General features: G+C 43.1%; 1 protein-coding gene across 3 annotated transcripts in view; it reads right to left on the bottom strand.

Moving 5' to 3' along the window:
• NELL2 (neural EGFL like 2) overlaps positions 1–23748 on the bottom strand; it is a 269144-nt gene that overhangs the window by 171863 nt on the left and 73533 nt on the right. For all 3 annotated transcript variants that reach the window (XM_075857036.1, XM_075857034.1, XM_075857035.1), the window contains exon 3: positions 11923–12073. In XM_075857036.1, the coding sequence (XP_075713151.1) occupies positions 11923–12073 (151 nt within the window). The remainder of the gene's footprint in view (positions 1–11922; positions 12074–23748) is intronic.

Raw genomic sequence — 23748 nt, 5'->3', positions numbered from 1 at the left:
AGCAGCTGGCCAAACAGGGTACAATGTCAATGTCTATGGTTCGGATAAAGGTATCTGTGGCAATTCAAACAGTAGCGATGGTTTAGGCTGGGATGGAACTCAGGCAGCAGGCAGACAACAGGTGCGGGGAAACACAGTGGGTGTAGTAGGCGACACAACATGACTCCAACTCTATACAGCACAGGAACACGGTAGCACAGGATACAGGTAGCAGGAACGGGAACACTGTGAACTGGAAAACACTCAAGGGACCATGTGCAAAGACTAACAAAGGGCAGGTACAAACAACGCTCAGGCAATGAAGGAAGGGGCAGGGCATTTCTTAAAGTCCAGGGTGATCTGGGAAAAAATAGGCTCAATATGTGCGCTCTGGCTCTTTATGGCTGGACTGAGCTCGTGCGCGCACCCTAGTGGTTACTGCGGGACAGGACGGCCGCATGTGCTGGCATCTCTGGAGAGAAAGGCATCGGCAGGATGAGAGGAGTTCGTGGTCAGCGACCGCGGACGTTACAAGTATGTACAGTATATGCACTCAATACTTGGTCGGGCCTCCTTTTGCATGAATTACTGCATCAATGCGGCGCGGCATGGAGGCGATCAGCCTGTATCACTGCTGAGCTGTTATGGAAGCTCAGGTTGCTTTGATAGCGGCCTTCAGCTCATCTGCATTGTTGGGTCTGGTGTCTCTCTTCCTCTTGACAATACCCCTAGATTCTCAATGGGGTTTAGGTCAGGCAAATTTGCTGTCCAATTAAGCACAGTGATACTGTGGTTATTAAACCAGGTATTGGTACTTTTCGCAGTGTGGGCAGGTGCCAAGTTCTGCTGGAAAATGAAATCAGCATCTCCATAAAGCTTGTCAGCAGATGGAAGCATGAAGTGCTCTAAATATTTCCTGGTAGAAGCAAGCAACATGGATTGAGTGCCTCTCCACTCTTCCTCCAGACTCTGGGACCTTGATTTCCAAATGAAATGAAAAATTAACTTTTATCTGAAAATAGGACTTTGGACCACTGAGCAACAGATCAGTCCTTTTTCTCCTTAGCCCAGATGAGACGCTTCTGACGTTGTCTCAAGGAATGCGACAGATGTAATGCATACGTCTGTGTGTTTTGGCTCTTGAAGTGCTGACTCCAGCCGCAGTCCACTCTGTGTGAATTTCCCGCTTATTCTTGAATGGCTACTTCTTCTTGACAATCCTTTCAAGGTCGTGGTTATCCCTGTTGCTTGTGCACCTTTTTCTACCACACTTTTTCCTTCCTCTCAACTTTCCATTAATATGCTTGGATACAGCACTCTGTGAACAGCCAGCTTCTTTAGCAATGTCCTCTTGTGGCTTACCCTCCTTGTAGAGGGTGTCAATGACTGTCTTCTGGACAACTGTCAAGTCAGCAGCCTTCCCCGTGATTGTGCAGCCTACGGAGTCAGACTCTTGGACCATTTAAAGGCTTAGGAAAACTTTGCAGGTGTCTTGTGTTCATTAGCTGATTAGAGTGTGACACCATGAGGGCATGCCCAGACGTGGCAGATTCTTCCGCAACTGTCCGCATCAATGCCGCACAGAATCTGCGTTGCAGATTCTGTTGCGGATCTGCCCAAAATGGGCATTAAATTGATGCGGACTAGCCGCTGCGTATTGAGGTGAAAGTACTTCCCTTCTCTCTATCAGTGCAGTACTAGTGAAAGTAAAAGAATTTCATACTTACCGGCCGTTGTCTTGGTGACGCGTCCCTCTTTCGACATTCAGCCCTGGATGACGCGGCAGTCCATGTGACCGCTGCAGCCTGTGATTGGCTGCAGCCGTCACTTAGACTGAAACGTCATCCTAGGAAACCGGACTGGAGGAAGAAGCAGGGAGTTCTCGGTAAGTATGAACTTCTATTTTTTTTACAGGTTGCTGTATATTGTGATCGGTAGTCACTGTCCAGGTTGCAGAAACAGTTACTGCCGATCGCTTAACTCTTTCAGCACCCTGGACAGTGACTATTTACTGACGTCGCCTAGCAACGCTCCCGTAATTACGGGTGCACACACGTAGTCACCCGTAATTATGGGTGCACACACGTAGTCACCCGTAATTATGGGTGCACACACTTAGTCACCCGTAATTATGGGTGCACACACGTAGTCACCCGTAATTACGGGAGCCCCATTGACTTCCTCAGTCTGGCTGTAGACCTACAAATACACATAGGTCCAGCCAGAATGAAGAAATGTCATGTTAAAAAACCAATACGCTCCGCAGCACACATAACATCTACATTACATCTCCGGACTTCATTGTGGAATTTTGAATCTCCATTGAAGTCAATGGAGAAATTCCGCAATGAGTCCGCAACCAGTCCGCCACACATCCACAACAATCATTGTATGCTGCAGACACCAAATTCCGCACCGCAGCCTATGCTCCGCAGCGGAATTGTCCGCAACGTGCAAACGAACCCTACTAAAAAGCTGTGGAAGGCAATGGAGAAACGGGTCCGCTGCGGATTTCCACTGTGGAGTGTCCGCAGCGGAATTCCAGAGCAATTCCGCCACGTCTGGCCATGTCCTGAGTCTACAATCTTTAACTTTTACCCAATATTCTAATTTTCTGAGACTACATTTTTGGTTTTCATTAACTGTTTGCCATAATGATCAACATTAAAATAAAATGTCTTTGGAACTAGATTACTCTGTGTGTAGTAAATCTATATAATATATGTTTCACTGTTTGTATTGAATTACTGAAATAAACTTTTTGATGATATTCTAATTCATTGAGAAGGACTAGTATATGTTCCAGACTTGTTATTTCATGGGGAATACAAGTATTTACTAAAATAGATCTGTCAGGAGAGGTGACAGGTCCTTTCAAATGATTATGATCGTTTTGCCAATATACTTAAAAGATTTTTCAGAGATTTAAAAGAACTCTTAAAATAAAAATACCTTTAAATATATTTGTATTACCAATAGTACCCCATTTCTCTGCTGTGGTCCTACCACGTGACATTTATATTGATGTCACGTGACTGAAGCATTTAACCAAGAATAAATTGCAGGTAAAAATGATTAAAAGCTACTGACATAAATAAATTTTTTAAGATCACACATAATTATTAATTTTATAGTTAAGAATTCAAGTTGATCATAAATTAATTAATTAAAAAACAAAAAGAGAAAGTAAATAGTAAGTAAAAAGAGTCTACCATATCCCATAAAATGTATTCTACTCAAATTTGTGTCATGCCATCCAATCCAGTGATCCTATTAAAAATTACTCAACATTAGTACATACATAAGTATTTAATATAAATTTATTACCTGGCCTGATCACTAGTAACAGTACAGTGGGCCTATATGTATGCTGTTTAATTCAATTAAATAAAAATTACCGTAACTATACCTGGATATGATTATTAATAACCCCCCAGGAAGGGTAGCCACAAAAAACAGCAGTGCTGGGAGATTGTATTTTACTACTACTTGGATGGAAGTACCTGAGGCACTGTGGCTGGGACAATTGAGACTTGGTGGTCTTTTATGGGATGACACTGAAATTAATGGGATCACTTTATTATGAGGGCACTGTGGGGGCGCTCAAAAAGGGCAGTGAGAAAAATCTCAAATGTGTATGTTGTGAGGGACAGGGAGTTGTACCTAATTTTTTTAATTACCAGCTGTGTCCATCACTAAACATACATGTCCAGACAAAATACAAAATTTTCATATATGGGGGATACCTGTATAAGTAGCTAACTTATAAAATAAGGAGTGGGAAAAAGATAGTCGATGATCTATTCAGAATGTGGAGGTATCTGTATAGATGAATCATGAGCAGAAGAGAGAATTCCTGTTAGAGTAAGCATAGCTGAGAAGCTTAAGTAGATACAGTACGTATGTCAGATTTAGACTCCACATAGTGGGTTGATTCTCATAATGTTGGGATACATTCATCTTCTAGATAGTTTAACCAGATGGAAAGACATCGTTCTACACATTTCTGTGCAGATTTGCACATACACATACCATGTGTACTCAAATAAAGTCACTGTCACACTAAGCATTTCAAAGCAGAAAAAATCAAGGCAAATAAATATATTTTAATGTTTGAGTATTATACAGTCTACAGTCCTATTTTTTTTATATTGTATAGTAATGCAAGTTAATTCCTTATATCAGCGCCACACCATCCATGAGGTGAGAAGAACTCGCATCAGGCGGCGGCCTGCTGCCTCTCTGAGGGGGTGGCAGCACCACTGAAACAAGCCGCTGCCACCCCCTCCTGCACTGGATTTGTACCTGCGTCTATAGGACGCAGATACAATTAAATGCATAAGCACTGAATGTCAGGGGACGTTATGTGTCTGGCCATTCAGCGCCTTTCAATGACACAAGCGGTGCGATGACGTCATCGCACCACTTGTGTCTTTGAAAGGTGCTGATTGGCAGGGCAGAATGACTTACCCTGTCATTCGGTGCCTTTTAACGTCATCGCGCCGCTTGCGTTGTTCAGCCCCAGCAGACCTGCTCAGCAGAGAGCAGGCCTGCATTGTCACAGGATGACGCAGGAACGGGATTAGGAGAGTATGCAAAGTTTGTTTTTTTCTTAAAAGTATGATTGCCATTCTCTACACTGGGGCTCTATCTACATGGGGGCTCTATACATGTGGTACAATCTACAGGGGGCTACATGTGGGGCACTATCTACAGGAGGAGGCTACATGTGGGGCACTATCTACAGGGGGAGGCTATATGTGGGGCAATATCTGCAGGGGGATCTATGAAGGCCATTATCTACAAGGGGCTCTATGGGGGGCACTATATACAGGGAGCACTGTGTGTGTGTGTGTGTGTGTGTGTGTGTGTGTGTGTGTGTGTGTGTGTGTGTGACACGCAGTGTATGGTGCTATTATAATCAGGGACACAGTGTATGGTGCTATCATAATTAGAGGTGCATTGTATGGTGCTATTATATTTAGGGGCATAGTGTGTGGCACCAGGAGAATTTTATCTTCGTTTACAGGTGCAGAAATGTTCGAAAAGTGAGAAGCTGAAGACATCTGAGCGGCAAACTGCAGAAATGGGCTATGGCTGGGAGAAGTCATCAAAGAGGTCTGTACCGGATGAAGCAGAAAAGAGAAAAAGAACACATAGAAGCTGAGAAGACGTCGCCTGTGAGTCACTTAATGTAAATATTTATTCTGCCTCTAATCAGCACTGTAGTCACTGTATTATCTGCAGCATGATGATGGGTGGCATGATTTTTTTTGGGAGAAACAGCAACTCCCAGCATATCCTTGCCATTGTTCGGGCCATGCTGGGAGCTGTAGTTTTACGCCATAAAAACCTATACGGCAGAGATTGCACTAACTTGAACTGTATTTGTGCTGGTGTAGTTATGTACTGAGCTTGGTTCTGTATTTATGTACTAAGCTTGGTTCTGGTGATGTATGTATGTATGTATGTATGTATGTATGTATGTATGTATGTATGTATGTACTGAGCTTGGTTCTGTATTTATGTTTGGAGCTTGGTTCTGGTGCTTTATTTATGTACTGAGCTTGGTTCTCTATTCATGTACTGAGCTTGATTCTATTACTTTATATATATAGAGAGCTTTGTTCTGGTGCTGTATATATGTACTGAGCTTTGTTCTGGTGCTGTATATATGTACTGAGCTTGGTTCTGTGTATTTATGTACTGAGCTTGGTTCTGGTATTGTATTTATGTACTGAGCTTGGTTCCGGTGTTTTATTTATGTACTGAGCTCTGTTCTGGTACTGTATATATGTACAGAGCTTTGTTCTAGTGCTGTATATATGTAGAGAGCTTGGTGCTGGCGCTGTATGTATGTACTGAGCTTGGTTCTAGTGCTGTATATATGTAGAGAGCTTGGTGCTGGTGCTGTATATATGTACTGAGCTTGGTTCTGGAGCTGTAATTATATAGGATATATTTATAATAAAAAAAATTGCAGGGCAGATGGAATTCTTTTCAATTCATTGTATATTTTATGGGAACCTGTCAGGTAGTTTTAACATCTTGAACTGCCACCATGCAGAAATACATGACCTGACAATATTTCCAAATATTCCTCTCTATGTTTCTTTCAGATGCAGCAAAATCTAGAAAATCAACTTTTAAAACAGTGCACACGATATTCTATTTACTCATTAAAGGGTCATGGGGCGGTGCAGCTATCCCGCAGATTCACATAGTCCTGCCTCCAAACCCATCTTTCCATGCTTGATTGACATCTCCCTGGCTGTTTAACATCACTACCAGTCTCCTCCAACTTTCTCAGATGCGCTATTGCCTTGTACTACTTTGGCACACACCGTGCCGTGAGGTGTACTCTGCCCGGCTTCATTGCTGCAGGGGAGTACAAGGCAGTGGCACATCCGCAATAGTTTGAGTAGGCTGCTAGTGATGTAGAACAGTCAGGGGGATATCAATCAAGATCTGGGGGGCGCCATTTAAATTTTCACCTCAGTCAGCAGAAAAGCAAGAATCGGCCCTGGCTTATATGTAAGTACACCTCTAGATTTTGGCATTTTAACATGGAAGGATAACACACCAGGCAGCACAGAGGCTCAGTGGTTAGCATTAAGGTCCTAAAATTCAAATACAACCAAGGGCAACATCTGAATGGAGTTTGTATGCTCTCTCCGTGTTTGCATGGGTTTTCTCCAGGTACCTTGGTTTCCTCCCACAGTCCAAAAACTTACAGATACTGGTTGGTTGATTGGTACTAGCGTGTGTGTGTGTGTGTGTGTGTCTGATGTGAATAATGACAATAGTTGTACATCACAGTAGAATTAATATGTTGCTGATATATAAATAAATACATTCTAAAATGCTGAAACCTAGAAGTGACTAAAGCAGGTCTCTGCAACCAGCAGTACTCCAGCAGTTGTAAAACTACAACTTCTAGCATGCACTTGATGTAACATCTATGGCTGTGGACCGTCGGGACTACTTACCCCTCGACGGCCGCAGCCATGGACTTGTGAGCGCTGGTCCGCATCTCCTCCCCAGGAGATGTCAGCGCTCACTTCCTCTATGCTCTGCTGTGTCCCTTAGGGTGCGCGCGCGCACTCACGCCCACCTTTAAAGAGCCAGTGCGCGCACATGTAAAACATCACTAATTAGCCCATGATCACCCTGGACAATAAAAAGGGCTCTGCCATTTTACTCCTTGCTTGAGCGTTGTTTGTATTCTTCTGTTAGTCTTGCAAATGGTCCCTTAGTCGTATCCTGTTCCCTGTGTTCCTGTGCCCTGCTACCTGTATCCTGTATCCCGTACTGTAATTGTTCCTGTGCCATCTCTAGTGTTGGAGTCCTATTGCGCCGTCTACTACGCCTGCTGACTAACACCACATCTGGTGTAATCTGCCACGTTTTGCATCACCTGCCGCCAAGGTCCCATCTGCGCCTAAGCCATTTCTACTGTCTGGACTATTACAGGTACCCTTGTGTTCGAAATTTATATTGACTTGGTACACTTTTGTTTGGCCAGCTGCTACCCTGCTATGGCGGTGCAGCCTAGTGGGTCCACATACCAACAGATTGTGACACTTGTCAGGGCACGTTAGGAGTTGTAATTTCACAACTGGAGTGCCGCTGGTTACAGACCCCTGGGCTAAGGCTTACAACATTTCAGCTGTTCACTTGTACGGAGAATATACACCATAATTGATGTGTTCAGTACATTAGTCTGTCACAAGTTTAAACTGAGCAAAAATTATGAATAAATTCCCTACAGTATAATAGCAGAATGAAATCTGATAGCGTGAACTTTACACAAATGTTTGAATCTAAATGTAACTTATTAGTAATGACATTTATAAAGTTAATAAATTGTACACATCAGGTTCGATTTATCCAAACCAATGCAAAGGAAAAGTGGAGCTTCTGCCCATAGAAACATATCCAACTCTTATTTTGCAGAATTCTGTTTAATTGAATGTTGCAATTTCATTGCTTGCTATGGCCTATGTGTCCACTTTTCCTTTGTATCAATTTTGATAAATCTTCCCCAATGCAGGGGCGTAGCTAGGGGGGGCAGGCGGGGCATGTGCCCCGGGCGCAACTTGGAGGGGGGCGCCAGCACCACCTCCTCTTGCACTGTAATTGTACCTGTGTCTATAGGACACAGGTACAATTAGAAGCATGAATGGCCGGGTACGTTTCGTGCCCGTCCATTCAGCTCTTTTGTACAAGTCCATCAATGAAAGGCGCAGAATGACAGGCAAAATCATCCTGCCCAGCCAATCAGCGCCTTTCATAGACGCTTCGTTCAACCCCCAGGAGACCTGCGCAGAAGAAAGCAGGTCTCCATTGCTGCCGGCCGGCATGGGAACGGGATTAAGGTCAGTTTGAATCGTTTGTTTTTTTTATTGTAATAAAAAAGTGTGTGGCTGTATCTACAGGGGGGGCTTTATCTACAATGGGGACTTTATCTACACGGGGTGGGGGCTTTATCTATAAGGTGGACTTTATCTACGGGGGGGGGCTTTATCTACACGGGGGGGCTTTATCTACATGGGGGGGCTTTATCTACGGGGGGTTGTCTATCTACAGGGGGGCTATATACTGGGGTGGGCTATCTATGGAGCACCATATACAGGGGTGGGCTATATCTACAGGGGGGCTATATACAGGGGTGGGCGATCTATGGAGCACTATATACAGGGGTGGGCTATATCTACAGGGGGCTATATACAAGGGTCGGCTATCTGTGGAGCACTATATACAGGGGTGGACTATATGTGGAGCACTATATACAGGGGTGGGCTATATTTACAGGGGGCTATATACATGGGTGGGCTTTCTGTGGAGCACTATAGGGGGAGCTATTTGTGGGGTACTATATACAGGGGTGGGCTATATCTACAGGGGGACTATATACAGGGGTGGGCTATATCTACAGGGGGCTATATACAGGGGTGGGCGATCTATGGAGCACTACATACAGGGGTGGGCTATATCTACAGGGGGGCTATATACAGGGATGGACTATATGTGGAGCACTATATACAGGGGTGGGCTATATCTACAGGGGGCTATATATAGGGATGGGCTTTCTGAGGAGCACTATAGGGGGAGCTATTTGTGGGATACTATATACAGGGGTGGGCTATATCTACAGGGGGACTATATACAGGGCTGGGCTATATCTACAGGGGGGCTATATACAGGGGTGGTTGATCTATGGAGCACTATATGCAGGGGTGGGCTATATCTACAGGGGGGCTATATACAGGGGTAGACTATATGTGGAGCACTATATACAGGGGTGGACTATATGTGGAGCACTATATACAGGGGTTGGCTATATCTACAGGGGGGTTATATACAGGGGTGGGCTATCTGTGGAGTACTATATACAGGGGTGGGCTATATCTACAGGGGGCTATATACAGGGTTGGGCTATACGTGGAGCACTATATACAGGGCTGGGCTATATCTACAGGGGGCTATATACAGGGGTGGGCTATCTATAGGGGGAGCTATTTGTGGGACACTATATACAAGGGTGGGCTCTATGGGGGCACTATCTATAGAGGGCTCTATGGGCGCATTATCTACAGGGGGCACAGTGTGTGTGTGTGTGTGTGTGTGTGTAGGAAACGGTGTATGGTGCTATTATAATTAGAGGTGCAGTGTATGGCGCTATTATATTTAGGGGCATAGTGTGTGGTATAATGGTAACTTTATCTTTATTTATAGGTGTAGAAATGTTGGAAAAGTGAGAAGCTGAAGACATCTGAGCGGCAAACTGCAGAAATGCGCTGTGACCGGGAGAAGTCATCATAGTGGTCTGGACCGGATAGAGAAAAAGAACTAGAATCTGAGACGTCACCGGTGAGTCACTTAATGTAAATGTTTATTCTGCCTCTAATCAGCACTGTAGTCACTGTATGATCTGCAGCGAGATGATGGGTGGTATGATTATGATATGATTCATTTTTTGTGAAACAGCAACTCCCAGCATATCCTTATCATTTTTCGGGCCATGCTGCGAGCTGTCGTTTTACACCGTCCACACCTGTACAGCAGGAGTTGCACTAAATTGAGCTGTATTTGTGCTGGTGCTGTATTTATGTACTGAGCTTGGTTCTGGTGTTGTATTTATGTGCTGAGCTTTGTTCTGGTGTTGTGTATAGAACTATATTGCTTGTAAAATGTACAAATGTTTTTATGCTCGAGTTACATAAAAAGAAATGTGGAAAAGAAATGACACGTCATTGATTGGTAGAGAAAACAAACACGGCGAGGGGGAAGGAGATGTCGGGAAAGAGGTTGGGGGGGGCGCCAAACTTAATCTTTGCCCCGGGTGCTGGAGAGCCTAGCTACGCCTCTGCCCAATGGGTCTAGTGCATAAAAACTATTTTAACAAAAAAGAGTAAGTGTTGCCCATGGCAACCAATCCGATAACTTCTTTAGTTCTTAACCCAATCTGAAAAGAAGAAACATGGAATCTGATTGGTTGCAATTAGGCAACATTGAAACTTTTTATGCATGTCGGTCAATGTATACGAATGAGATAGCCCTGTCAAATTGGATACAGATGTAACTAAGTTTATCTTGACTCTGATAACTTGCTGCAGCGTGATATCACACAATAAAAGCCATTGAAAATCCATTGGAAAAGTCAAGTTAAAGTTTGCTACATCTGTACTTCTCATGGGCTATTACACTATCCAACATTTTTCTCTAGAAATCTTACTACTTATCATTAGTTGACTTCACCATATGGCACAAAGTGTTCTCTGTGGATTTGCATGGGGCTGCAGTTACTGAATTATCTTAATTTAGAGAGCTACGACAAATTATGATACCAAAAAGAGTTGAATGACGTATGATTCTATGATCTCCCAAATTTGTTCAATGAATAGACACAAACACCTACTATAGTATATAAGTCTGTGTAAGTATTTCAGTCATAAATTAAAAATGTATAACCTACTGATGTTCTGTCTGTTCAAATGGAGAACAAGTGTTCATATGATAAATTCCTACAATCTTTATGAAGGATGAGGCATATTTGGCTTGTTAACATCATGATCAACTATTTCTGACCAATAAATAATGTCAAATACATCACCATCAACAAATGGATGTTAAGAATTCTGTGCAATTTTACAAAGACAATGATGCAAAGTCACCTGTAGAACCAATTTCCTCCGCTCATCGAGGAGCATAAACCTTTTTTTACGGCATTCTGAATCTGCATAAAATAAAATGCCATTCCCGAGTGCACCAAACATCCAATCAATCAACATTTTATTTTACCACCAGGTCCTGTGAGCAATGCTGTGAGAAATGCCAAGGCATCAATTTCTACAGAGGACAAAAGAGCCAAGTCCATTAAGATATTTGCTAAAAATGGAATGTTCTTGAGAACAAAAGTTTAAAATGTTTTTATGATTTTTGATATATCACATAGGTTTTTACATTGATATATTCACAAAGGTAGCATAGCTGAATTTGTCATTAATCTTTTTCTTTCATATGTTTTAAACGGGTTGACTCAACTGGCAAACTTGCTTAGCCAGCTAGGTGATCAGCTGATCATCAGTTATTTCCAATGAAGATGTTGGCAACAACCTTACATGGTGCTCATTCAATTGATCTGCAGTCATATGGAAAACAGTGATAACACATGGGGGGGGGTTATTAATGCAGGGAGGCTCTTAGATACTTATAAGGTGACATTGCTCTCCAGTTGCAAAGTAAATCTGCTAGAGTGGGATTTTATAAGGATATCTGCCAGATAACAAAATCAGTTTGCCTACACTGACCAATTTACATCTGCTATATCTGTCTGGCAAATGCAATCTCACAAACACAAAAAAAATATGCTTGTATTCTGCTGAGGAATTTGAAGATAACCCTTTATTTCTATAGAAAAATTGTACATGAGAGATTTACCTGTGATCTGATTGATGAATAGAAAGAATAACACCTGAATTTAAAAGAGTCTGCTTCAAAGTCACCAACACAGTGAATTCATGTTTATTCCTCAATTTCTGGAAAAGTTTTTCTGATGAAACGGTTGATGCTTTTAAATTTCTTGAAGAATCTGGAGGAGAGAAGAAACAGATCATTTTAATTTTTATATTTACATTGTTCACAAGCCAACTAAATCAATAATCTTACATTCCGGTGATGTATTTGATCCATAAAATTCTCATTGACCATGATTGTGTTGATAAAGCACAGTGAAAACAACTACTATGATAGCAGCCCTCCGTGTTAAACTTGAAAGATTTACTTAAAATATTGATGACGGTTTTTAACAATCCCACATATTTGTAATAAATGATTCATAGGTCCTAGCTAGGGCATCTTTTAGGACTCTATACTTACCTACTCATATTATACATTGAACTGTGTATGTCTACACGTCTGGACTTACATTTTCAGTTTACCAATGTATAACAATACTTCGAGATTACTTAACTCACAACCTTTATAATGAACGTTATATAACGTAAATGTTAAAGGTTAAAGGTAAAACAAGGTGGTTATCGGATAGTCTAGACGTATAAGAATTGCAAAGAACAATCATAATGCTTGTTACAGGGCCGATAGAAGTAGCTACTGTCACGGGCCTACTGAGGAGGTTGTGGAGCCACTTTGTTGCCAATGGATTTTCCATGGGGCTAATCCAAAGGACAGAGTCCAAGCGATAGCAAGTTGTTCACCCTTTAACCTCCGTACGGAGATCAGGACTTGGCCGCTAGTATCCCAGGTTGCTACCCGCAGAGTAGTCTCCATTGGCAACGGCTTATTGTAGACAAGCGAGGGAAAATAATGGCAGGCAAGATACAGGATCCGGTATTAGCGTAGGTCAGTGCAGGCAACAGATGTCACTCACATTTAGCAAAGTCAAAGCTGAGATCTTGTCTGTTTACCATACTATCGTCATGGTAAACAGACAAGTGGTCAGGGCAGGCATCAGGCAGAAGAAGTCAAATTCAGGCAAGGTCGGTAAAAGATAATCAAATACAAATCTGAGGAGTATACCACTAGCAAGCTAGAGTATAGTACCTAATCGCTTAGGCATTGAGCAATGTAGGAGGAACCTTTTTATAAAGGGGAAACTGGGTGGAATTTTGGAGCGTGCTGGCCCTTTAAAAGAAGAATGGTCGGCGCTTGCATGCCCACTAGGAGCAGTGGTAGGAAAACCAGGAGGAGAGCGCCGGTGGTGTGGGAGGCCGCCAGCAGCATAGACAGTAGGAGAGGAGTGGGGCCAGTCATGTGCCAGAAAACACCGGGGACCGGCAAGTATATGGTGACAGCGGGAGCGGGAGGTAGCGGCAACCATTTTAATGCTTATATTGTCAATAAGAAAAAACATAGTAGTAGTAGTAGTCTTTGAAAAGCCATGGCATGGTATAAGTTGTATACACAGTTCTCATGTTATAAAAATTATTGTACAGGAGTGACAACCTTAAAGAGGCTCTGTCACCAGTTTATAACTGCTCTATCTTCTACCTAATCTAATAGGCGCTTTACTGTAGATAAGTAATGTGTTTTTTGTTTTTTTGTTAAAAAGTTTATTTTTGACAAAGTTATGAGGATTTGAAGTGTTATGCAAATTTGTTCTTATTGCCCAAGTGGGCGGTTTTATACTCTTGGCCAAGTGGGCATTGTAAAGAGAAGTGTATGACACTGACCAATCAGCATCGTACACTTCTCTTTATGCATGTCCAGCTTAATCCACAGCACAGTGTGATCTCGCGAGATCACACTGTGCTTTCACTTACTCCCGTAATTCCTTCACACAAGCGACAGGAGAATGACCGGACATCACTCTCAGTCAGCCTCTGTTAGTAACCTATTGTGTTAAATGTGTATAATCTTAATAGACTTATGAACCTCTTAATGACCAGAAACCCTGGTCTACTTACCAAAACCCTAGCATTTCTTAAAAATAGACAGGGATAAATAGATGGGTTCTAAACTTTTTGTGTTAGTTGTCTATAATAAACCTATGTGACCCTTGTTTTACTGGAAAATGGGTAACAATATATATATATATATATATATATTTTTTTTTTAAAAAAAGACCAATCATTACCAGTTCAGCAGTGAAAAGCCTTGATTCCTAAAAATTATTTCAAAATGCTGTCAGTTATTGACTAGTGAGATCCCTAGAGGAAAGGTTTGTCCCAGCTGTAAACAGTGCAAATAATAATGTGCCCAGGCGGCTACTGTTTCAAAACAGACTGATAAGGGCTCATTCACATTAGCATCGCTTTATAAATTTTTTAATTATAAAACTTAAACAAACAGATCAGTGAAATAATTCAGTTGATTTCTGTAGAATGTTAAAGGATGAAAGAATAGCAATTCTGTCATTAGTTTATACCCATAGGGGTGCCCTGTTAACAAATCGAAGAAATTGATCTGCTGTACAAAAAAGGGGGGGGGGAAGCAAACAAAGATTCACTCCCCAGACAATGCAAGCATTATCCTAGTCTTATTTATCTGAGTAATCTGTTCTTTTAACATACAAGGTACCATTGCTTTGTATTATACATTTTTATTAAACTATGTAAATATTATACTGTACATAAAGATAACAAATTATCCCTGTAAAAATATTTTTAAAACACAGCTTGCAAGCGGTTATTAAAACATTAAAACCACATCAAATAAGCATAGAGGGCACATTAACTGTGTATAGTTTGGTATTATTCAAGTTTATGCAATATAAAGGATAATACCATGTTCTTATGCCATTATGGATTTTATTTATAGGACAAGTATGAAATATTATCTCTATGTTTACTTTATTTTAATTTTAGGAATTCCTATGAGGTGGGTCACTTAATTCAGACCCCAGGCACCCTCCTGCTTATTCTGGACAGTAGCATTGGGATGTCATGTCAGGACGTGGTTTCCCTTGGGTACAAACACTGTCAGTTAAAAGGTCAAGATGGTCAATATTGATCACTGAACTATGTTGATCAATGGCTCATTTCATATAGTAAAAAAACAACAGCTAGACAAAATACAGGACAGTCGAAAACAATCTCTGCTTAATATGCTCTGTCAAATATTTCACATATATTAACAATTACTAATAGCAAAATGATTACCAAGAAGGCCTAACATTGATCAGTGTAGGGCATTATAAGTACAGTGTTGAAAAGAAGCGCAATGTAATGCTTTGGAAATGTTTCAAGAAGGTCAGAATATCATATACTGGCTCGGCACTGGACATGGAGTTGCCGATTGCCTATCATTGCAAAGAAATGTATATAGATGCACTGAACTAGTGAAATTTGGCTAGCACGTAAATCCCTAGTTAGTGTCATCATTCTTTATAATTGTGACTTTTTGGCTTTCCGAGTCAATGTGAGGAAAAATAAGCACATAAGATTTTGATCGGCTTTACTGACAAGTTAATTACAAACAAACTATGGGTTCTGAATAGGAAGTAGGTTTGGATTATGTAATGCGCGGTTACACGGCGGCCTAATTAATCTTTGCTTTTTAACTCAGTAGTCTCCTTGATTACAAATGTGTCTTTGTACTTTGTGACCTGAACTTCTTGATTCCTCCCTATAAATTGTTTTATACACTCAGTGGCCACTCTGGTGGGTATGCAGCCCATTTAGATATACTAAAGTCACTGGCATGTTCATGAAACCAGTTTGCGATGATGAAGGTCTTGTGAAATGGAGAAATATCCTTCCGGAAGTGGCCATTAAGGATGGATGTGATGGTAAAGGTATATACAAGGTATTGTGCTAATGTTAACTGCCAGAGATATGGTTTTGATCTTGAAGCGCAGTTTCAGTAATACTATGACATTCCTGCAGCTACTATATCACAATAGTAGTAAGAGTAGTCAACAGTTGTGCATGGGGCCGTGAGCCACATGTTATACACTACCGTTCAAAAGTTTGAGGTCACCCAGACAATTTTGTGTTTTCCATGAAAACTCACACTTATATGTATCAAATGAGTTGCAAAATGACTAGAAAATATAGTCAAGACATTGACAAAGTTAGAAATAATGATTTTTATTTGAAATAATAGCTTTCTCCTTCAAACTTTGCTTTCGGCAAAGAATGCTCCATTTGCAGCAATTACAGCATCGCAGACCTTTGGCATTCTAGCTGTTAATTTGCTGAGGTAATCGGGAGAAATTTCACCCCATGTTTCCAGAAGCCCCTCCCACAAGTTGGATTGGCTTGATGGGCACTTCTTGCGTACCATACGGTGAAGCTGCTCCCACAACAGCTCTATGGGGTTGAGATCTGGTGACTGCGCTGGCCACTCCATTACAGATAGAATACCAGCTGCCTGCTTCTTCCCTAAATAGTTCATGCATAATTTGGAGGTGTGCTTTGGGTCATTGTCCTGTTGTAGGATGAAATTGGCTCCAACCAAGCGCTGTCCACAGGGTATGGCATGGCGTTGCAAAATGGAGAGATAGCCTTCCTTATTCAAAATCCCTTTTACCTTGTACAAATCTCCCAATTTACCAGTTCCAAAGCAACCCCAGACCATCACATTACCTCCACCATGCTTGACAGATGGCGTCAGGCACTCTTCCAGCATCTTTTCAGTTGTTCTGCGTCTCACAAATGTTCTTCTGTGTGATCCAAACACCTCAAACTTCGATTCGTCTGTCCATAACACTTTTTTCCAATCTTCCTCTGTCCAATGTCTTTGTGCTTTTGCCCATATTAATCTTTTCCTTTTATTAGCCAGTCTCAGATATGGCTTTTTCTTTGCCACTCTGCCCTGAAAACCAGCATCTTCACTGTAGACATTGACACTGGCGTTTTGCGGGTACTATTTAATGAAGCTGCCAGTTGAGGACCTGTGAGGCGTCTATTTCTCAAACTAGAGACTCTAATGTTAAGGATCTGCCAGGCACAGCGTCTGTATCCACGCCCATAGGTAATCAGCCTGCACCTGCTTCTATGTCTGTGAGACTGACTCCATCTTCCACCACTCAGGATGGCAGGCTTAGGAGTGGGAGAGCCTATCACAGCCTGGCCAGACGGAGCAAGCTCCCACCCTCTGTCTATTTATACCTGCCTTTCCTGTTCCTCCTTGCTTGTGATTCTTCTTTTGTTTCCTGGCCCTGCTGCAGCTTCTTTAACCATTTGACCCTGCTTCATATCGACCCTGGCTTACTGACTACTCTCCTGCTCTGCGTTTGGTACCTCGTACACTCCTGGTTTGACTCGGCTTGTTCACTACTCTCCTGCTCTGCGTTTGGTACCTCGTACACTCCTGGTTTGACTCGGCTGGTTCACCTCTCTTGTTGCTCGCGGTGTTGCCGTGGGCAACTGCCCCTTTTCCCTTGCTTCTGTGTACCCTTGTCTGTTTGTCTGTCGGGCGTAGGGACCGTCGCCCAGTTGTACCACGTCGCCTAGGGCGGGTCATTGCAAGTAGGCAGGGACTGAGTGGCGGGTAGATTAGGGCTCGCTTGTCTGTTTCCTTACCCCGACATTACATAATCACAAGCCCATATACCTACTCTACTCTGGTCCCTCACACTACTATGGTCCAGGCTGTGGCAGAATGGGTCCAACCTGCCTCCCTGAAGGCGTTACAGTGCTTCTTGGGGTTCGCTAATTATTACACTAGATTTATTGCTAATTTCTCGGTCAACGCTAAGCCTCTTACGAACCTCACTCGCAATGGTGCTGATCTCCTCCGCTGGCCTCCTGAAGCTGTCCAGGCTTTTGAGGTCCTTAAGAAGTGCTTTATCTCGGCCCCGGTGTTGGTTCAGCCCAACCAAATGGAGCCATTTATCGTGGAGGTTGATGCGTCCGAGGTGGGAGTGGGGTCTGTCTTGTCCCAGGGTACCAGGTCCCTCACCCATCTCCGTCCCTGTGCCTACTTCTCCAGGAAGTTTTCGCCCACTGAGAGTAACTATGATATTGGCAACCGCGAACTCTTAGCCATTAAATGGGCATTTGAAGAGTGGCGCCACATCCTGGAGGGGGCTAGGCACCAGGTAACGGTCCTTACCGACCACAAGAATCTGGTTTTCCTACAATCTGCCCGGAGGCTAAACCCGAGACAAGCTCGATGGGAGTTATTTTTTACCAGATTCAATTTTTGGGTTACCTATAGGGCTGGGTCTAAAAATATTAAGGCTGATGCACTGTCGCGTAGCTTCATGGCCAGCCCTCCTTCGGAGGAAGATCCTGCTTGTATTTTGCCTCCAGGTATAATCATTTCCTTTATTGATTCTGATTTAGCCTCTGTAATTGCTGCTGATCAAGGTTCAGCTCCCAGGAACCTTCCTGAGAACAAGCTGTTTGTACCCCTGCAATTCCGGCTAAGGGTACTTAGGGAAAATCATGACTCCGCACTATCTGGTCATCCAGGCATCCTGGGTACCAAGCACCTCATTGCCTGAAACTATTGGTGGCCTGGGTTGCCCAAAGACGTTAAGGCCTATGTCGCCACTTGTGAGGTTTGTGCTGGGTCCAAGACTCCCAGGTCCCGACCAGCGGGCTTACTACGTTCTTTGCCCATTCCCCAGAGACCTTGGACCCATATCTCCATGGATTTTATCACCGATTTGCCTCCATCTCAAGGCAAGTCGGTGGTGTGGGTTGTAGTAGACCGCTTCAGTAAGATGTGCCACTTTGTGCCCCTCAAAAAACGACCCAATGCTAAGACGTTAGCTACCTTGTTTGTCAAACACATCCTGCGTCTCCATGGGGTCCCTGTCAATATTGTTTCTGACAGAGGGGTACAATTTGTTTCTTTGTTTTGGAGAGCCTTCTGGAAAAAGTTGGAGATTGATCTGTCCTTCTCCTCTGCCTTCCATCCTGAAACTAATGGCCAAACTGAGAGGACTAATCAGTCTCTAGAACAATATTTAAGGTGTTTTATCTCTGACTGTCAATATGATTGGGTCTCATTCATTCCCCTCGCTGAATTTTCCCTTAATAACCGGGTCAGTAACTCGTCAGGGGTCTCCCCCTTTTTCTGTAATTTTGGGTTTAATCCACGGTTTTCCTCCGTTTCACCTGGTAGTTCCAACAATCCCGAGGTAGAGGTCGTTCATCGGGAACTGTGCACAGTCTGGGCCCAGGTTCAGAAGAACCTAGAGGCATCCCAGAGCAAACAAAAAACTCAGGCAGATAAAAGACGTTCTGCTAACCCCTTGTTTGTGGTCGGGGATCTGGTGTGGCTATCGTCTAAGAACTTGCGCCTTAAAGTCCCGTCCAAGAAGTTTGCTCCCCGGTTTATAGGGCCGTACAAGGTCATTGAAGTCCTCAATCCTGTCTCCTTCCGACTGGAGTTGCCCCCATCTTTTCGAATACACGACGTGTTTCATGCCTCCCTCCTTAAACGCTGCTCCCCGTCCTTGGCTCCCTCAAGGAAACCTCCTGTTCCCGTTCTCACCCCTGAGGGGGTGGAATTCGAGGTGGCCAAGATTGTGGACAGCAAGATGGTCCAAGGCTCCCTCCAGTACCTGGTCCATTGGAGAGGGTACGGGCCTGAGGAGAGGACTTGGGTACCCGCCCGGGATGTTCACGCTGGGGTATTGGTCAGGAGGGTCCACCTTCGTTTCCCAAATAAACCAGGTCCATCTAGAAAGGGTCCGGTGGCCCCTCATAAAAGGGGGGGTACTGTTAAGGATCTGCCAGGCACAGCGTCTGTATCCACGCCCATAGGTAATCAGCCTGCACTTGCTTCTATGTCTGTGAGACTGACTCCATCTTCCACCACTCAGGATGGCAGGCTTAGGAGTGGGAGAGCCTATCACAGCCTGGCCAGACGGAGCTAGCTCCCGCCCTCTGTCTATTTATACCTGCCTTTCCTGTTCCTCCTTGCTTGTGATTCTTGTTTTGTTTCCTGACCCTGCTGCAGCTTCTTTAACCATTTGACCCTGCTTCATATTGACCCTGGCTTACTGACTACTTTCCTGCTCTGCTTTTGGTACCTCGTACACTCCTGGTTTGACTCGGCTTGTTCACTACTCTCCTGCTCTGCGTTTGGTACCTCGCACACTCCTGGTTTGACTCGGCTCGTTCACCTCTCTTGTTGCTCGCGGTGTTGCTGTGGGCAACTGCCCCTTTTCCCTTGCTTCTGTGTACCCTTGTCTGTTTGTCTGTCGGGCACTTATTGAGCGTAGGGACCGTCGCCCAGTTGTACCCCGTCGCCTAGGGCGGGTCGTTGCAAGTAGGCAGGGACTGAGTGGCGGGTAGATTAGGGCTCGCTTGTCTGTTTCCTTACCCCGACATTACATCTTATGTACTGGTCTTGTTGCTCAGTTGTGCAGCGGGGCCTCCCACTTCTCTTTCTACTCTGGTTAGAGGCTGTTTGTGCTGTCCTCTGAAGGGAGTAGTACACACCGTTGTAGGAAATCTTCAGTTTCTTGGCAATTTCTCGCATGGAATAGCCTTCATTTCTAAGAACAAGAATAGACTGTCGAGTTTCACATGAAAGCTCTCTTTTTCTAGCCATTTTGAGAGTTTAATCGAACCCACAAATGTAATGCTCCAGATTCTCAACTAGCTCAAAGGAAGGTCAGTTTTATAGCTCCTCTAAACAGCAAAACTGTTTACAGCGGTGCTAACATAATTGCACAAGGGTTTTCAAGTGTTTTCTAATCATCCATTAGCCTTCTAACACAGTTAGCAAACACAATGTACCATTAGAACACTGGAGTGATGGTTGCTGGAAATGGGCCTCTATACAACTATGTAGATATTGCATTAAAAACCAGACGTTTGCAGCTAGAATAGTCATTTAGCACATTAACAATGTATAGAGTGTATTTCTGATTAATTAAATGTTATCTTCATTGAAAAAAACTGTGCTTTTCTTTCAAAAATAAGGACATTTCTAAGTGACCCTAAACTTTTGAACGGTATTGTCTATAACACCAGCTATATACTGATTTCCTGGTAAGCCAATGACTGGTGGTGCCCCACATAGCCCACTGAAATGTATACCTTATATATTTACTCAAGGTTAATTTTATTTCTCCTCTAGGTGCTATTCACAAGAATATTTTTTCTGATTTTATAATACTCCTGTAGTCCTCACATTTGCCCCAAGTCACAGTTCAGAGCAGTACAGTCTCAGCTGTCAGATAGTTCAACCTAGTGACTTTCTAGTTCTATATTATCTCTCCCCAAATAAACCTCCATAAACAAGTAAGAATTAGAAGTGCAACACTTTTTCAACGCCCCCCCCCCCCCCCCAAATGGAATGGATAAAAATGGATTATACTATGGACAGAGTTTATAGAATGGAAACCAAACAGAAATGAATTAGTTATGCCATACATGATAGTCCAGTATCCGGTCGAAACTTTTCTAGACCCATATGAAGATTCTTTAGTCTTGGTTCACACTTGGCATTTTAGTGTGCATATGGTAGTTGTAAATAAAAGGTAATTTAAATTTTGATTACTTCAAAATAACATTAGAGCATCCAGCTTTTTTGGGCAGCATGCTATATGATTCCAAATTTGCCACTTCATCAACCATTGACTTCAATAGAGAGAAAAGGAAAAATCCAAAACTATATTTAAAAAAAACAATGTGCAATTTACATGATTTATTATGCATGCTGTTTTAATGAGAAAAAAAATCTGAAACATTTCCCACAACTGTTCCTTTAAATAGCAAAATACACTTCCACAGGCATTTCAAATATGTAGTTATTCTCCTGGTTTTTTTCTCATTCTATTCTTAATGACCCATGAACAAGGCCTGACTAATTCTTTCAGGTTCTTAACCATATTTTATCTTAAAGAGGCTCTGTCACCAGTTTATAAATGCCCTATCCCCTACCTAATCTAATAGGCGCTGTAATGTAGATAACAACAGTGGTTTTTATTTTGAAAAACGATCATTTTTGAGCAAGTTATGTACAATTTTAAATTTATGCTAATTAGGTTCTTAATGACCAACTGGGCGTTTTTTTACTTTTTACAAAGTGGCCGTTGTAAAGACAAGTGTATGACACTGACCAATCAGCGTCATATACTTCTCTTCATTCATGTTTAGCTGTACTCACAGCACAGCGTGATCTCGCGAGATCACGCTGTGCTGTCACATACTCCCACAGTAACTTTGGTTTCAACTGTGTTTTTATTGAAAATTTTTCAACAATATACATATAACTTAGAGCAGCATGAAGGGCCATGCAATTCACATAGTAAGACAGTAACTTTCAATAGACAGACAAAACATCTGGGAAAAAACACAGGGGTTTAAGGGGGTGAGGAGGGGGGGGATAGTCTGAGCTCCACCTACCACCTAATCTTGAGTTCCCTGTATCCAATACTTGTCCCACGGGTCCCACACCACTTTGAACCTGTCCAGTTCATTGTCAATAGAGGCCGTCATATGCTCCATTGTACGTATTTCCCTAATTCTAGTTACTAAGTCGATGTGGGAGGGAGGGGTTGTCTGTCTCCATTTCCATGCTATCAACGTCTTAGCGGCTGTAAGAAAGTGTCGAAAGAGTCGAGCTGGTGATTTCCCCAAAGACCTAGGGGGAACATTTAGGAGGTAATGAAGAGGGTCTAAGGGAATATCCTGCTGCAACACCGCCAATGCCAAGTTCTTAACTTCCAACCAATACTGTTGTACCAGTGAACAGCTCCAGAAAATATGGAACAGATCACCTCTCTGACCTCTACATCGCCAGCAATCCGACGGAATACCCGGATTGAAGCTATGCAGAAAGGCAGGGGTATGGTACCAAAACATAAGGATTTTATATTGGTTTTCCTTATATGCAGTGCAGATGGAGGTTTTAGCTGCTTGCGACCAAATAATCTGCCACAATGAGAGCGGGATGGATTTATTCAGTAAGGCCTCCCACTTCAACATGTATCTATGCCCAGGCGGAGGGGAACCCTCCGGGGATAGCAATAATGCATAAATGGCTGAGATAAGCCCCCTAGTGGTGGTAGCATACCGACATAACCTTTCGAAGCTTGTAGGTGCAGTAACCCGCGTGGATCTAAAAGTTTGCTGCATGTAATGTCTAACCTGAAGATAGTGAAAGAACGCAGCGGAGGGAATATTATGATGTTTTTGAAAGTATGAAAACGGGTGAAGCTCTTGCGTGTGGGGATCAACCATATCAGCCAGGTGAAATACCTCAATTCCCGTCCACAATCGGACTATTCGGGAGGTAGTGCCCCCCGGGATAGTGGGAGTGTAGAGTACTGAAGTCAAGGGCGGGCAACCCGATGCCAAATGGAAGCGGTTTTTACAGGTTTCCCACACCTCCCTTTGAAATCTCATGGGACCCAATAAAGATGCAGTCGGCATTACCAGTGGGTCACCCCATAACAGGGAGTTTGGGTGGACCGGGGCCATCCATAGCTTCTCTATTTCGGTCCATTTATTGTACGCCCTTAAAGACACCCAGCTGGGTATGCGACGGAGGTGTGCCGCCCAGTAGTACTTCACCACATCAGGGACCGATAGCCCACCCGCAGATCGACCCGATACTAAAACTGATTTCGGAATTCGATGTCTGCCGGAGTGCCATATGAACCTGAGGATAGAAGACTGCATGGCCCGCAATTCCTTCATAGGTACTGCTACCGGCAAAGTCTCAAAGTAGTACAGTAATTTAGGGAGCAAGGTCATTTTGACCGCTGCTATGCGCCCAAAAAATGACATGGGAAGAGGATCCCACCTGGCCATTAGCTGACGTAGCTCTACAAACAGAGAGGGGAAATTAGCCTTGTAAACCGACGTATAGGAGGGAGTGAGTTGAACTCCT

Source organism: Rhinoderma darwinii, chromosome 3, assembly GCF_050947455.1.
Source record: "Rhinoderma darwinii isolate aRhiDar2 chromosome 3, aRhiDar2.hap1, whole genome shotgun sequence".
Classification (NCBI taxonomy): domain Eukaryota; kingdom Metazoa; phylum Chordata; class Amphibia; order Anura; family Rhinodermatidae; genus Rhinoderma; species Rhinoderma darwinii.
Note: the sequence above shows the minus strand (reverse complement) of the source record. Positions and strands in the feature narration are given on the sequence as shown.